This window comes from Microtus oregoni, unplaced genomic scaffold (genome assembly GCF_018167655.1).
Source record: "Microtus oregoni isolate MIOR12 unplaced genomic scaffold, Mior012 000021F_ref0000039, whole genome shotgun sequence".
Taxonomy (NCBI): Eukaryota; Metazoa; Chordata; class Mammalia; order Rodentia; family Cricetidae; genus Microtus; species Microtus oregoni.
In genome coordinates, this window is record NW_024543080.1 from 10,637,660 (window position 1) to 10,655,543 (window position 17,884).

At 38.1% G+C, this 17,884-nt stretch overlaps 1 protein-coding gene across 1 annotated transcript in view; it reads left to right on the forward strand.

Annotated features, from left to right (window-relative positions):
• The window catches only part of Tmprss11e (transmembrane serine protease 11E), an 88,420-nt gene extending 73,449 nt beyond the window's left edge, over window positions 1–14,971 (forward strand). The window contains exons 8-13 of the mRNA XM_041671122.1: window positions 1,323–1,486; window positions 4,017–4,055; window positions 5,588–5,768; window positions 6,835–7,094; window positions 9,394–9,536; window positions 14,810–14,971. Coding sequence (XP_041527056.1) covers window positions 1,323–1,486; window positions 4,017–4,055; window positions 5,588–5,768; window positions 6,835–7,094; window positions 9,394–9,536; window positions 14,810–14,971 — 949 coding nt within the window. The remainder of the gene's footprint in view (window positions 1–1,322; window positions 1,487–4,016; window positions 4,056–5,587; window positions 5,769–6,834; window positions 7,095–9,393; window positions 9,537–14,809) is intronic.
• The last annotated feature ends 2,913 nt before the right edge of the window (window positions 14,972–17,884 follow it).

Here is a 17,884-nt window from a genome sequence, read left to right on the forward strand (position 1 = left end):
AGCATTTATTCACCTGCTCTATGAAATCCATAGACTAAAGTGTACTTTAGTTTGTAATTTGAAAATGAACATGTGCAACATGCCTGTTGAGGACAGGTATAATCATTGGTGCCAATGATTGTTTGTGTGTGTGTGTGTGTGTGTGTGTGTGTGTGTGTGTGTGTGTGAACTAATCATCAGAATTGGGGACTGAGTAGCTAGCAATACCCTGGCAAATGAGATCTTTGTCTTCATGTCTTGTATTACCCACCCCCTATCCTAGTTAATTTAGCCTATTTTCTTCTGTTCTACATTTTTATGCTCCAAACACTTGCCTAAGGGGATTTTGAAACTCTTACCAATTATTGCTAAATAGCAAGTTCGGAACATAATTTCCTACTGTTGTTCTTTTGTGTTGGAGACAAGGTCTTGTGTTGTAGTCCAGGTTTGTTTTGAACTCCAATCTTTTTGCCTTAGTCTTCAGATTATAGGTGTGTAATTACCTGGCAAAACACAACACTTGAAGTAAAATGCTACTATGGATCTTAAATAATGTATTCTAACACATATTATTCATATTCTTCAAAAACGGGATGAGAACTGTTTACAGTATTATTTAAATGATACCACTCTGAATTAATTCCCAGTCTGTAATTAGCTGATATCTCTGACTTTATCCTTAAAAATTGTATACCTGAGATAATGTATTTTGGCCCTCTACTTCATAAATTTTCATTCTCATAAGGGGCACATCATCCACATGGCGTCTTATGCTTATTGGGATCTGTTTCTATGTCCAGTCTAAGTTGTTTTCCTGATTTCTGTAACAATTTGCCTGTTCCTTCCCACCTGGCAAAAGGCTGCATGGTGAATTCCCTAACTCAAGAAGAATTAATCACACCACTGAGAAACCTGAGGTGCCATACAAGCCTCTTTCACCTGGGCCTCTTAGTTCATAAAATAACTAAGCACCACCAGTTTAACTCTCTTGTCCTTTCCAGCTTGCCAGATTCATCTTAATGATCCTCCTGTTGCTTGTTCTTTCTTCCTTTGGGGCTGTAACATGAAGAAGCACAAGTTTAGGGGAAGCATGAACACTTAGAGAGCCAATGAGTTAAGACACTAGAAAAACACAGGAGCAGAGAAGGTGGATCTGATTGATGGAAGGACAGGAAGCTGAGCTCAATGGTTAACTTTTAAGAAAACAAAGTGTTATATATAAAAAAGAAAACCAAAGAACCATTCATAATAATTTCACTCACAAACTTGCTCCCGCCCTCAATTCTTTCTTTACTTCCCCCCTCTCTCGTTCCCTTCCTTATTTATTTATTTTTGAACAATAGTAAAGAATATGATGGAGTGTCGGCTCACATGCTGCTGATTTTTCGAATTCGCTCTACTGAGGATCCTGAAACTGTGCACCAAATAGTTGAACATGTTCTGCATGAAAAGCTGAAATATGCTACAGGACCCCCCAGCGTTGATCCTGAATCGGTGGAAATTAAAAGTAGGTTGATGTGCTGTGCTCTTACATAACATAATTTTAAAATAGCTTTAAACATTCAGTTAAAAATTTTTCCTCCCAAGAAGTGTTTTTATTGTGCCTTGTATGTTGGATCCAGAGCCTAATTATACATGGAAAAAGTGGCGTTGGATATTCTTCTGCTATTGTTGCTTCCATAGCATGTTCTGAGAGTATGCATGCAGGGAAAGCTTTAATATATTTTCTCATAGCTACTTCTTAAGATCATTTCCAGTGAACAACTGTAATTCACATATATTCATTTTTGTGTGTTGCACAACTGTAATTAGAGAGATTGAAGTAGACATTTTTGTTTGTTTCTATTTTCTGAGACTACAAATGACTATGCAATAATATTTTATAGTTCATGTAAGGACAGTTGCCCTATTGGTTCATGACTCCATATCCATGGATTTAGAAAGCCACATTATTTTTGCAAAACCAAAAATATTAAAAATTATTGTTACTGAGTATAAACATTTTCTTGTTATTTCTGCAAACAACAGTTATCTGCCTCGAATTTATATTATCAGATGCTATAGGTAATCTAGAGATATTTAAAGTGTTGAGGAAGATGTATATGTGTTACATGCAAACACTGAACCATTTCCGAGTGTGGTTGGTGTTTTGACATCTTTGGGAATCCTTACACTAATCCTCTATAGATGCAGAAGGACAGTGCATTTCATTATTGTTGCAACACTGTGAGAATGGTACACAAACCTAAGCTGACTATTTCTAATTCCCTTCTTAATATGACACATCTTTTCAAAGCTTTCTGTCTTTGGCTGATTGATAAGAAAGGAAAGACTGGGTAGAAAAGGGTCTATAAATTTCCCTATCTTTCTTTCAGTATGATTATTTTCAGCTAAAACAATGAGCTAATAGACACAAACAATTGAGCCACAATTATGATAGGGTGTCATGTACATTTGTGCTTACTAGAATGCCATTGCTTTCTTCCTGGGTTCTACAAATTTCTTGTTCAGACACAAACATGCCCTTCTTTGCCGCCACTTCTCCCTCCATTTTTGGCGCTGAGTTGAACACATTTATCTGCTTGTCTTGCTATGTTGCCACGTGTTGTGTGTTCACCAGGATTCTGATTTCACAGAGCATCACGACTGATACTTGCAAGTGGCATTGTGAGACATCACAGACACACAAATTCCATACACTTTCTCCGTTCATACTGTGTTTGAATAGCACATTGGGCTTCCCTTTCAAAGCACACATCACAAGACAAAATAACTAAGGATTTCAGGGTAGTAACAGAAAGACATGAAAGCAAAGCACAAAGCTATTCTTGGGATGGGAACAGATAAAACCTGCACTTTTAGAAAGGAGTTGGGGTAGAGGATAGATGTAATGAAACAGATTACTAAAGTAGCTGAATTGCAATTGAGATTCAATAATCCATCTTCCTTATGTCTCCCATTTCCCCATGATGGCATGATGGAGAAGGTAAAAAGGAAGATTATATTGGGGCTGGAGAGATGCCTCAGAGGTTAAGAGCATTGACTGCTCTTCCAGAGGACCCAGGTTCAATTCCCAGCACCCACATGGCAGCTCACAACTGCCTGTAACTCCAGTTTCAGGGCTCTGACACTATCACAGAGACATATATGGAGGCAAAACATAAATGCAAATGAAATAAAATAAATAAATTTAAAAAAGAAGAATGTCTGTAATATAAACCCCAGTATGTCAAAATCATTAAGTACCAGAAGAAAAACTAATAGATTAATATGATTTCCCTTTAGAACACCTGTCTATGAGTTCAAAGAGAATCGTTTAAGTCAGGAAATGTGAGTGCTTAGGCTATTCTGTACCCTTTACTTCAGCAAGTGTTTGCATATGACTAGGTCCTGACTGCTGAGTGTTGCCAAGGTAAGGATCTAGCTGAACAGAGAGGGAAGTTGTGGGTGGTCTTGTATATCCAAAACCCTAGCAGAAAGGAAATTTAGAGAGGAGAAACATTACTTTTAATTGTGCTCATGGAGCTGAGGATCGTGCTACATGTAAGAGCTATGCTATTTCATAGTAAAATGTTCTGAAATGATGGTTAGTAAAACTATTACTGCACTTAAGGAATCAATATTACAGTTTATTTAATATTTTTCGAAGAGGGGCCATTTACTCCCAGGATCCTATTTTCTGGTTTAAAACTCACATTCTTGGGTTTCAACACAAAACTCATGAATCAGCATTATTGAGAAATGCAACAGTAATGTACATTATAAACGGGTTCTCTGTATGCTTCTTTTTACATTATAAACGGGTTGTCTGTATGCTTCTTTTTACACCAGAGTTCCAGGTTCATTGTTCATGTCTCCTCTCATTTTTGAAAGAGTTACAAAAAAGAGGCAAGTCGGTGATAATATAACTATATTTCTTTCCTTATAACCCAAGAATACTGTCTTAGAAATTTATCAGCTGTCTAGTGCTGAAAATCTCACACAGTGATATTCTGTTCTGCTCACCCCATCCTGTTCTCCATTTGTGTGTGTTTCAGAAATCAACAAGACAGAAACCGACAACTTTCTCAACCATTGTAAGTTCAATGTATTCATTAAGACTTCATTCTCTGATTGCAGAAAGGTAACATTCTGGAACAGGCTTTGTGCTGATACTGTAGACACAGGATGGATGGTTTGTACATAGTTCATGGCTCTTTATTTTGGCTCTGAGATATGGTAAGGAATAACAGAACTTGGAGAACTTCAGATTGGATGTACAGGTGCCTGTGTCCATGGGAACAGAAGAGAGTTGGACAACTGTTAAAGAAGAAGCAAAAATACTCTCTTTGCCTGTGGTTAAATTCATAGTTTTCACATATAACATTGAGCCACATGCTGTTATTTTTCATCTAAAGACAAACTTAATGTCAAACTACTCTAAATAAAATCATCCCGATTCTTGATATTGCTCATTTACAATAGTAATCATGGACTTGTGGAATATTTGATGAAATAAAATATGATGAAATTTTAAAGGTCTTGATTCTAGACCTAGTCCTTCATGCTCTCATAGCAGACTAGTCACTGTGGCTCAAAAAATATAGTTAAAAGTTACCCAGCTGGTAAGAGGATATTTATCATTCTTTTTTTTTTAATGGAAGGAGGGATGGTGAGATGGCTTGGCAGATAAAGGTACTTGCTGCTAAGCCTGACAACCTGAATTCAATCCCTAGGACTCACATGGAGGAAGCAGGAGACCAATAGCTTCAGGCTGTTCTCTGGCTAACAAATACAATAGTAGATACATGCATGCATACACACTAATTAAATAAATGTAATTAAAAATTAAAATAAAATCTTGGAATGTTGATTAGTTTATAAAGTTTGCTAAGCCTAGAACCAAAATATAATCCCATTGTCTAAATGACATATATTCTTGCCATCAATAATGATTAGGGACCTACGATGTGCTGGTTTTGTGTTAGCCAAAAGTGATGCAAAATGGGTAACATATGCCTGCCCAAAGCAGCTTACACTATGATAATACCAGGTGCTTGATTCATGACCATATAGTTCTACAGCAGTTTTCACTCAAGGGCTTTGATATTGCACAAGATATCATGCCCCACTCTGGCCTCTCCATCATGTAAGAGAATGTTACTGACATCTAGTTTGTCTCAATCAGGAGCCCTACCATGGATAGTCACTCATAACTAAAACTTTTATGACTCTAAGCATCTGTGGTACCCAGGCTGAGAAAAAAAAAAAACTCCATTGTAAGCAATGCAGAGGAATAATAAGAACAAATAAAGAAATAATAACAACAAAGATAGTAATAATAACAAAACTACTTTGTATACACATATGCAAATGCTATCATTAGTCTTGTCATGAAGGAAGCATGAAAGAAGTCACAAATAATTTAGTTTGGAAGCAGAGAAATTGTCACTTCAAAATAAATAATGTAGAATTTAGATCTCACAAAATGGATAGGAGTTGACTAAATAAAATGCTATTTACATATTGTTAAAAACTTGAGAAAATGTTTGATCTCTTGGATCACACAGTAAAAGAAAATTGGGATGCTTAAACAACTGCTAATTACTGTCTCCTGTCTACTCTGCAGGTTGTGGGACACGGCGGAATAAATCGACAGCACAGACTAGCCTCAGGATCATTGGCGGGACGCAAGCAGAGGAGGGAGAATGGCCATGGCAAAGTAGCCTGCAGTTGGATGGGTCGCATCGCTGTGGAGCAACTTTGATCAACAACACATGGCTCGTGAGTGCTGCTCACTGCTTCCGAACGTAAGTCCTGAGCTTAGAGGATGGAGCAGAAGGGAAGGACATGTGGCTTTTCATTATATATTCATGAATCTTTAGAGAAGTAGGTTTGGCACAAATCAAAAGCAACACTGTTTATCACAAAACAGTGGGAATCTCAGAATACTTAGTAGGAGATTTTACAGTCTCTGGAAATGAAAATGATGCCAGCCATTGTTGTGGTGTAGTTGCTTACTGAGAAATTTATGATAGTTTGTCAAAGAGCATAGGATCTTTAAGCCACATTTGAATTCTGAGCTTGTTATCAAAGATAAGAACTGATGGTCACTAAGTATCTTAATAAGTACCAGAGTTGGGCAGATGGTAGTTTTTATCCCCATGACGAAGTTCCAAGAAGATAAGGAAGTGTGACGCAAGTTGGAAGTAGCAAATTTTATAATTGAAGCTGGGCTCTGGAGGCACATGACTTTAATCCCAGCACTCAGAGAGGCAGAGGCAGGTTGATCTCTGTGAGTTTGAGGCCAGTTTGGTCTACAGAATAAGTTCCAGGACAATCAAAGATACACAGAGAAACCCTGTCTCGAAAACAAAACAAAACAACAACAACAACAAAACAAATCCCCAAATTTTTGTAATTAAATAGTTAATTTATTTTAGAAGGAATGTTGACTTTTCAAAATTACATCAAAATATTGACAATACCCACAGTAGTAATGCTTTTTAAAGTTATACGTAATCTCTGAGGATCTCAGAACATATATCCTCGCAGGAAGAGGATGTAGGGCATGTAGAACGCATTTCCTTTTATGTGTTGCTTGTAGCCACTTACAGCAAGGGCACCTGGATCTGCACTGGGTACCATGATGGTTGGTGTGACATCTAACCTAGGAAAAACACTCTTGTGCCTTTTGCACCTGGCTTGAACCCAGAGCTCAGTTTTCTGATGGGACAGTGTTTATTTCTTTTAATATAAACTATAACTTAAAAAAATAAAATTTTATACTGATACCTGTAGATCAAAAATTCCTTACAAAGTATTACACTGATATCAAGGTAAGCTGGAATTTTTATTGCTACTATTTTTCGGTAGGCACAAGGATCCGTCGAGTTGGACTGCTTCCTTTGGGGCAACAATACAACCTCCAAAACTGAGGACTGGCCTGCGGAGGATAATTGTCCATGAAAAATACAAATACCCATCTCATGACTATGACATTGCACTCGCTGAGCTATCTAGGCCAGTCCCCTGCACAAATGCAGTGCACAAGGTTTGTCTCCCCGATGCAAACCATGAGTTCCAGCCTGGACAGCAGATGTTTGTGACAGGATTTGGAGCAATACAAGATGATGGTGAGCATCTGGAGGAAAAAAAAAATCAAGTTATAGTGACCTAATTTGGAGTTGCAAAGCATTTTAAAAAATGAGAGTTATTACAAAGTGTGTCGGTTGTTCATTGGATTCAGGAGAAAGCAGGCTTTAAGTCACTTAGAAGATGCATGCATTCTTTCTGGCCTTCAGCTTCTATTTACTGCTGTTACTGTGAAGGTGCTGTAAGTTATGGAATGGAGCAAATGTGCCTTCCGGACACCGAATGAATTCCTTTTTCTTTTTTTTTTTTTTTTTTTTTTTTTTTTGGATTTTTCGAGACAGGGTTTCTCTGTAGCTTTTGGTTCCTGTCCTGGAACTAGCTCTTGTAGACCAGGCTGGCCTTGAACTCACAGAGATCCGCCTGCCTCTGCCTCCCGAGTGCTGGGATTAAAGGCGTGCGCCGGGCGGTGGTGGAATTCCTTTTTCTTTAATGAGTGTATGTACCTGTAGGGTGTGTGTCTGTGTGGAGGGGGCTGTATGTTTGTACGCTTGGTGTGTTCTCTGATGTGAGTGTGTGTATAGGTCAGAGGATGATATCAAAATGTTTTACCTATCCTTATCCACCTTATTTATTTAGTGACAACATGTCTTTTTAAAAAATTCTTCTCTTGTACATTACATCCTGACGGGTTTCCCCTCCCTTCTTCCTGCGCCCGCCTACCTTGCCTCTCCTCCAGATTCACTTCTTCTCTATTTCCCTCAAAAAAAAAAAAAAACAAACAAACAAACAAAAAAACAAACCCAAGATTTCTCAGGGATAGAAATTGAATAGAAACTGAACATGAAATTACAAATTACATTAGGACTAGGCACAAGTCCTCATATAAAGGCTGGATGAGGTGACAGTTGGAGGAAAACGGTTCCAAAGATCAGCTAAGAGAGCCAGAGACAGCCCTGCTCCCACTGCTGGGAGGCCCACAAGAACACCACACTATGCAACCGCAACATATATGCAGAAGACAGACTCCCTGAGTCTCTGAGAGTTCCTATGAGCCCTGCTCAGTTGATTCTGTGCACGGTGTCCTCAACTCCTCTGGCTCCTACAATCCTTCCTCCCCCTTTTCTGAGCTCCTCCTAGTGTTTGGCTGTGGGTCTCTGCATCCACTCCCATCAGTTGCTGGATAATGCCTGTTTGATAAAAATTAGACCAGGCACCAATCCATGAGTATAGCAGAATTTCATTAGGAATTATTTCATTTACTTTTCTTTGCCAGTTGTGTTTGGTTCTATTTTTGATCTCTGAGTTGTCCAGCCTCTTGTTCCTGGCCATTCAGGCAATGGTAGTGTGGGTTTCCTCTTGTGGCATGGGCCTCAAGTTGAAACAGTCATTGGTTGGTCACTTCCCCAGGTTCCGTGCCACTATTACCCCTGCACATCTTGCAGGACACATTGTACTGTGAGGGTTTTGTGGATGGGTCGATGTCCTAGTCCTACTGCTGGAAGTCTTGCCTGAGTATAGAAGATGGCGAGTTCAGGCTCTGTAACTCTCATTATTCCTGCCTACCTATTGGATGTTCAGCTGCTTATTAGACCAATCAAATGTTTTAGGTAGGAAAAGTAACAAAGCTTTATAGAATTAAACAAATGCAGCATAAATGAATGCAATACATCTTTGCATTATTAAACAAATATACCACAGCATAAACAAAAGCAACTCATCTTAAACTATTACTCCACAACAATTAGATCTTGAGGTGTATTGATTCTTGGTTTTCTGAGGAACCAACTGCTATATTGATTTCCATAGTAGCTATACAAGTTTGCACTACTACCAGCAATGAAGACATGTTCCACTTGCTCCACATTCTTGCCAGCATGAGCTGTCACTTGTGTTTTTGATAGGATGTCTTTCTGAACCTAGAGCTAGCTGTTTCAACTATACTGGCGGCCAGTAAACTCCCAGATTCCGCCTGTCCCTGCCTTCCCAGCACTGGGGTTTCCAGCATATGATACCACAGTAGGATTTTGCTACTGAATTTCCTACTAGACAGTTAGCCCTGTGAGAATTTAGGGATATACCTAATTGTGAAGATTAGGAAATCATACGGTTCTTCTCCCCAAGCAAAATCTTATGGTGCTTCAACAACTTAAAGCTTTTTCTTTGGTGCTGAAAATTTTATTTAAACTAGGTAGAGAGAATTCCTTAAAATATTACTGTTCTTAACACAACTCCTCAACCCACTTGCATATTGCCATCTTATTTAATAATTAGAGCAGAGGTTTTTTTTTTTTTTAGGTTTATAAAATACTCGTAGTTATAAAGATGACTGTCTTTCCTCAGGATTTTCACAGAATCGCCTTCGGCAAGTCCAGGTGGATTACATAGATACCCAAACCTGCAATCAACCTCAATCTTACAATGGTGCCATCACGCCTAGGATGTTGTGTGCTGGCTTCTTAAAAGGAGAGAAAGATGCATGCCAGGTATGGACTTGCCTACTAGTGTACTGGACAGTGATGTATGCACCTTCCATTTTGAAGTAACTATGGATTCACAGGGAGTTGCATAGATTTTGCAGAAGGTCATATGTTCTCTCTCAAACAGTTTGTGCTACAAGCTATTTTATTTTGTGTATGTGGTGTGTGGGAATGCATGTAGCACAATGTACATATGGAGGCCAGAGGACAACTAGTAGGGACAGGTTCTTTCCTTCCATATGCATGCTTCAGGACTGCATGGTGGTGAATACTTTTATCCTCTGAGCCTTTGTGCCTCAAGTGTACTCATTACCCAGTTTCCTTCAGTGGTTACAGTCATATAACTATAATAAAACTGTAGATGGATAAAGTTATATAAAATCTGGAGAACAGACAGGGGTACAAAAATATGTGTCTAGGAATATGATATTTTCTTGCGTAAGATAGACTTATGGAATTGTCATTGCAGTCAAGATGGAGTCTATTCCATTACTCTAAAGATCTATATTGGGTAATAAGCTCTTGCCCTTTCCTGCTGTCTCTAATATCACAAAATTGCTATTTTTTATCTATCTCTATAATCCTATTATTTTCAGGATGTTAAGTAAGATCACACAGTTACTTGTTTTGGAATTCCATTTGTTTTTTCTGCTACTACTCTTCACTATTTATTTATAGAAAAGCAGTCATAATTACTCCAGCTTGTTTGTGTAAATATGTTTATGTGATATATACCTTACTACAGTTTACTGCTGTTGACATTTTATTCATTTCAATGGGGTATAATAGAAAATATACATTTTAAAATCTCTACCATTCTTTTTTATTAAATATTGATAAGTATAAATGTTTAAATTTCTTCTCCTCTTGTCCCCCATTTCTTTCTTTCTTTTTTTTTTCGAGACAGGGTTTCTCTGTAGATTTTTTTGGTTCCTGTCCTGGAACTAGCTCTTGTAGACCAGGCTGGCCTCGAACTCACAGAGATCCGCCTGCCTCTGCCTCCCGAGTGCTGGGATTAAAGGCGTGCGCCACCACCGCCCAGCCTGTTGTCCCTCATTTCTAAGCCTAAGTTAGGTATTCAAGTAGAGAAGAAAAAATATGTTTACTCAAAGATTTTCATGTCTCTTTCCTTCCTTTCTGTTTTAGGAACTTCCTGTAACCATATTTTTTATGGAGGTCTATTGATGGCAGTATTATTATTATTATTATTATTATTATTATTATCTGTCAGACCCTTTATTTTCCCATCATATCTGCAGGATAATTTTGCCTGATATAGAGTTTGAGACTGATAGTTCTCTTTGGGCCCTTGAATCATGGCCTCCTTGAGAGATGAACAGAATCTACAGCCAGCAGATTTGCTGTACATGACTCTGTCTATGATGTCTCTCTTGTCTTCAAGGATTTTCTTTTGTCTTTACAGAGGTTTGATTTCCTGTCTTACCATGTATTTCCTTGCCTTTATTCATCTTGGAGTTTGCTCAGTTATTCTCAATCTATAGGTTTATGTCCTTTGCTAGCCTGGGAATTTTCAACTATGATTTCTTCTAATTCCCTTTTGAGTAACTTTTCCCTTCCCTTTCATCTGGGATTTTAATGTTACATTTCTGATTATAGTCTCAGAGGTTCATGAATTGGTCTTCATTGTTATTTCCACTTTTACTTTTCTCTGTTATTTGCTTAGGTGAATTCTTTGATTCTTATTCTAGTCACTATCTCCTTGCTGTCTTTCTTCCAAAAATCTCCTCCAATGAATTGTGTTTTAAATTTTGGTTATTGGATTACTAAGTTCAAGTTCTAGGGTTTTCATTTTATTGTCATTTGTGTCTAGGCATTCTTTGCTGAAATTTTCTTTACGTCTTTACTTCTTTATCAATCATTCACCTCAAACACTGAGATACTACCAGAGTTATAAATGACTGTGAGCAAGCATTTAGGTGCTTGTATCCAGGTCCTCTGCAAGAGCAGAAAGTGCTTGCTGAACTATCTGTTAGCCTGGAAAAAAAGAGGGTGTTTTTTTCTTGAGATCTTTAAATTTCAATTTTGAATTGCACCTGTTCAGAGGTTGGCAACTTGGTGGCTTTTCTGGCTTCAAACATCAGATCATGAAAAGCAATTTGCTGCTGTATTACTCCTCGGGTCTGGAGTTAATCTACTTGCTTCTGCACCTTACATTTCACAGGATTTTTATATTTGTTTTATTTCTAGAATCCATAGTTGATTGTTTGCTTTAGGCAAATTTAGCCTAAGATAGGATAACTGAATGCTACCCTAGTTTGAATTACAGACATCTCTGAGTTTGCACCCCAGTATAAACTGTCTAGTGTTGCCAAATCAGTGTCTTGGTCAGTATGAAACGGTATCTTTTTATAAGGTGCACAAATGGTTTCTTCAAAATCCCCAGTGACAACCTATTGGAGAGGGCTAAATGGTTCACTGGGTATGTCCTTCCTACAAATTTCTTCTGTAATTTTAAAAGAGTAAGTTTAGCATATTTTCTAAATCCCGTATTTGAATTTCATCTTATTCTCCATGTTGCAATTTAGAGTTATACAAGACATATGTATGATTTTCAAGATCTTATTTTTCGTATTTTTCCTCTTGACTTCATGGGAACACTGCCAGGTTCCACCTCCATCACTCCCACCCCTGCTGATCACCAATGACACCAGACAGACCTTTCCTGCCTTTATTCTTGGGTCAGTCATTTAGCCACATTCAATTTGTTGAACTGAGTTCTCTCATAGAGCTGACCTTTCTGCATGCCTGTGGCCAGAGCTCAAGAATGAACTCATTTCATCGCGTTTAGTTTTCTCTTCGCTAGTCATCATGGCTTCTGGGGCAATAGATTAAACAAACAAAGGTTATTCTGTAAATCAGCTTCCTAAGGTGAAATCGAATGATGAAAGATTTGCCATTTCCACATTCGCAAATATTCTCATTCACTAAAGCATTTTTAGCTTGAATTCAATACTCTAGGTACTTTTATGATCATTCAGAAACAGGAACAGAGCAGGAAGATGCTTGATTGCCAAATGTGCACACTTCAATCTAGACAGAATTCTCTCTCAGTTTTCTCCACCTGTATGGCTCTGTACAGCTTTAATATCACAAAATCATTAATAACCTAAAACAATGCTCTTACTGGGTCTGGTTTTTCTCATCTGAGTGTTATTTGGCAAATTCCTTTTTTACAAAACATGGTCTCTCTTCAGGTTCCATGATCCTGAATCATGACCCAGATCCATGATTATGTTCCATGCTGATTCCTGCCTCCCTTTTCATCTACTCATTTTTGGTTCCTCCTCTTGTTATCTCTCTGATGTGGGATTCCCCTCTGTATGCTGTGACTATGATTGGCTAATAAAGAAACTGTCTTAGCCCTTCACAGGGCAGAATATAGGTAACCAGGGAAAATTAAACTGAATTCTGGGAGAAAGAAGGTTGAGTCAGAGAGACACCAGGTAGGTGCAAGAGAGGAAAGACCCAAGCTGCCAGCTGGAACCTTGCTGGTAGGCCACAAGCCTCGTGGTAAAATATAAAATAATGTAAATGGGTTAAATTAAGATGTAAGAGCTAGCTAGCAATATGCTTAAAGTGATTGGACAAGCAGTGACTTTAATAATATAGTTTTCTATGTGATTATTTTGGGAGTCTTGGTGGCCAGGAAATGCATAAGCAGTCTCCTTACAACATTTTCCTTTTCTTTAAAAAAATATTTATTTATTTATTATGTATAAAATATTCTGTCTGCTTATATGCCTGAAGGCCAGAAGAGGGCACCAGACCTCATTGCAGATGGTTGTGAGTCACCGTGTGGTTGCTGGAAATTGAACTCAGGACCTTTGGAAGAGCAGGCAATGCTCTTAACCATTGAGCCATCTCTCCAGCCCCTACAACATTTTTCTTATTGGCAATCTCTATAACTGAGAAATCAAGATTTAGGTCACATATGAAATTTTCTGTTCTGTCTCTATACCTGTTCAAATAAATCATCTCAAAAAAATTAGCTGTCATTGCTTTAATGACTTCCCCAAAGACACATCTTCCAAATTAAACTCTTGCCCAAATTTAATCTCAAATGTCCACAGACTTCAAAGTCATTTCCATTCAAACTGTTAGTTTAGGCTGTTAGTCTTCTAGTTAGATTTAATTTCCATCTCAGACTCAGTAAGACTGTGAAAGCTATTTTTAAAAACTTATTTTTTTTTATTTTTATTCTGTGTATATGTGTGTCTGTCTGTCTGTGCAGGTGAGTGTAGCTGCCTTTGGAGGCTAGAAGGGTTGAATCCCCCTGTAGCTGGAGTTATGGGCATTTGTGATCAGAGCGTTGTGAGTAACAGAAACCAAACTTGGGTCCTCTGAAGAGCAATACATTCTTTTAGTAGCTGAAGCACTTCTCCAGCCTCAAATGTTAAGGGCTCTGTGGATTTCCAAAGCTCATGTCTGTGCTCCTTATCAGCAATAAACTATCCAGCACTTTCTGGTGAGTTAGGCCATATTAGCAAGAAGGAGGCCTGAAGAGGAGTGATCCGGCCAGATGCATCAGCTAAGTCCACAGAACTAGTTCTTCAGCTAAATAAACTTTCTGTTTGTGTTGGGAAACTCGAGGTCAAATCAGCTCTCCTGGCAGCAGAATGCCTTTCTGTGGGGAGCTGTGCTGCCCTGCATTTCAACACCCTGAGGTGTAGGTTTGTTTTTTCCTCTTTGGGAATCCACCAGCCAGCTTTCAAGTAAATACACAGAGACTTTTTCTCACTTATGAATACCCAGCCTTAGCCTGGGCTTATTTCTAGACAGCTTTTCTAACTTAAATTATCCTGTTTCTCTTTACCTATGTTTATTCTCTATATATCTTTCTTTCCTTTTTATTCCATGGCTGACTGTGTGGCCTTGTGGCTGGCTCTGCAGTCCTCTCCTTATCCTTTCCTCAGTCCTCATTTCCTTTTTATTCTCTCTGCCTGGCAACCCTCCTATTCTTCTGCCTAGCTATTGGCCATTCAGCCAATAGCTGTTTTAGGTGTTTTAACCAATCAGGTGTTTTAGGCACGCAAATTAACAGCTTTACAGAGTTAAACAAACACAACATTAAAAAAATGCAACATATCTTTTCATCATTAAGGAAATATTGCACAACATAAACAGATGTAACATATCTTAAACTAATATTCCACAACACTGAGGACTTGAAAACCACCATGTTTGTTATAGTTTATCTTGGGTCAATAACAAATTCTGCCTTTGTGATCTGAAATAAGCAATTTCTCCTTTTTCCTTAGGGTGACTCTGGAGGACCACTGGTTGCTCCAGATGCTAGAGATATCTGGTACCTTGCTGGAATAGTGAGCTGGGGAGATGAATGTGGTCAACCCAATAAGCCTGGTGTTTATACTAGAGTGACTGCTTTCCGGGACTGGATTGCTTCCAACTCTGGTATCTAAAGCAGAAAGACCCCTGGATGTTCTTAGATAGAAGTTTTGTAGGCCGCTCTTAGCGTCACACAACTGCAGAAGCAGCTTACAACCAGGAGGCCCTGAACCATCATCACATGGAACAATCTGAAGTGTCTGTTTCCCCTCCAGCTTTATGATCAGGAGAACGTGAACTGTCACACTGAAAATCTGAAGTGTGTGTTTCCTCCCCACCTCTGTCCTCACATGAGCATCTTGCTGCTGCCAGATGGACTCTGCCAACATGCACTCATTTATTTTCTACAAGTTTTCTGTTTGCCAAAATTTTGATTTCCTCTGAAAAGTACTCAGGCATATATACAACTTGAAGTGACGGTTACTTCATTTCACCAGCTTTTCTCATATCAGAAAATTTCTACTTTTCAACTGCAAGATAAGGAAGGAAATAACGTGGAAAAAGAAAAAATACATTTTTAATGTACAGAAAAGCATTAGGGATTTTTAAAATAGAATGTGGGACATATGATCACATTCATAGTGAAAGACCAGCAAGCAGTTACAGCAACAGACTGCTCAAAATTCCAAGTTGGAGAAGAAGAAGACGAAACAGAGAGACTAATGTATAGTTTAATTTTCTTTCTAAATACCTAGCAAGAGCAACATGAGAATGATTGTTTCCTGTGACTACAGTAATCATACAAACTCTTTGTAATGTGCTTGCTATGAACAAACCAAAGAAAACAATATTCATTTGCAATTGACATGTAGAGGCTGTCTATATACAATCAGCAGTGAAATAAACAAATCAATTGCTTGACATTATAGCATGAAAATTAATGAAGGAATGAAGGATGCGTAGACTCTTACTAATCAATCTACTGAAAATTCTTTAAAGGTTTGAAGGTAAATGATAAGTTTATTTCAAAATAATAAGGCATACCTTATGTGGTAAAATAGTCATATAGTTGAGTAGAACTAAAAAGACTCAGTCTAAACTAACAGGTGTGGTAGGATTATCCCTAACCCTTTCCAATATTCAGGTTCAGATACTGGTGTGTAATAGTGGCTGTATGATTGCAACTAAGAACTGGGTTTTTCTGTAGTTTTGAAGCCTGTCCTGGAACTAGCTCTTGTAGACCAGGCTGGCCTTGAACTCACAGAGATCCATCAGTCTCTGCTTCCCTAGTGCTGGGATTAAAGGCGTGTGCCACTATGGCTCAGCTTAGTTACTTGTCTAAAATAAGATATGAAAACTGACATGAATTGTCAATGTTTAATATTATGAATTATTGTTGTTCTATTTAATACACTTTTGTGGGGAAAGTTCAGAAAATGATGAACTTTAGAGCTATTTAAGACTATTAAAGTTAGATTGGTTTCAAAGACCTGTTAAAAAGAGATGCACATGGACCCTCTGAATGTGGCTGGCAGTTGGGGCCAAATGAGAAACCAATGATAATGGCACCGGGATTTGTCTCTACTGCATGTACTGGCTTTTTGAGATCCTATTCTATTTGGATGCATACCTTCCTAAGCCTGGATGGAGGGGTGAGGGCCTTGGACTTCCCACAGAGCAGGGTACCCTGCCCTCTCTTAGGACTGGAGGAGGAGGGAGTGGGGGAGAAGGAGGGAAATGGGAGGAGGAGAGGAAGTTGAAATTTTGAATGGTATTGTATATAAAGCAATAAAAAATTTTTTTAAAAAGGGATGTATGTGGCTGGAGAGATGCTCAGAGATTAAGGACTCATACTGTTCTTCCAGAGGACAGACATTTGGTTCCCAGCACTCATATTAAACAGCTCTCAATAGATGTAACTCCAGCTTCCAGAGTATCCAACACCTCTGGCATCCATGGACACCTTCCCTCATCACCAACACAGACATACACACATAGACAGTGCAGGAGAAACAGGCCTTCGAGAAGAGAGTACCAACTGGTTATCTAATAATCAAATGGTCTGTCGTTAAAAGACACAGAAGAGTAGCATTATACAGGCTAAGCAGATAAGCAGGTTGTACTTATATATGCAGAAATATGTCCATACACACACACACACACACACACACACACACATTGTTGATAAAAAGACAATGAATTTTAAAAGAAAGTAAGAAAGTATAAATAGGAGGACTTAGAGGAAGGAAAAGGAAGACAACTAAAAAATAAAATTAAAGATCTCTTTAAAGCAGTTTCCCAAAATATACTTTTTGTTTGAGCCTCTAGGTGGCACCCTACAGCTGTGGTAATGCTATCTGAATGTAAAAGACATTTGTGTCTTCAAGACACAGCCAAAGCCAAAGTCAAAATTCTGTAGCTTGGTCTCAAAACCACAAAATAAAGTTTATGTTTGAAAACATTTATAGTTGAATTCATGTTAATTTAAGTCATCTATTAGTATTTTGCAGATTTATGGAGTTTGGTTTCCAAACTAAAAGTTAATGTTGTATGATTTGAGAATCTATCTCTATAAACTAACTTTTAAAGATTTAAATTAAAGATAAATTTTAGAGGTTTAAGTTTTATGATAGTGTTATGTTCCTTAGATAAATATATGTAGCTTTTCCTTATACAAAACATTTAAAGGGAGAGATTTGTGTCACAACAAGAATATAACAGTCATTCAAATGTTATATGAGGTGGTCAGTACAGTTCTATATTCTTAAAATAGTAACTTTTTTAAAAATTGATTTTATTGAGCTATACATTTATACAAGACTGGGAGCTATCCACACATCTGTTCTGCTCCCAGTACTGAGTAGAGAAGCTTCTTATTTCACTGGGCACGAGCTAATGAAGAAACGTCTCACTATACAAAGTGTAAAAATAAGTGAGTGTGAGAATTGAGCTGGAGAGGGATATCTAAGTCTACTTATCACCCAAGGCTCAAGGAGCACTGCAGAAGAGAAGGTGAAAAAATGTAAAATTGAGAAGATGTGGAAGAG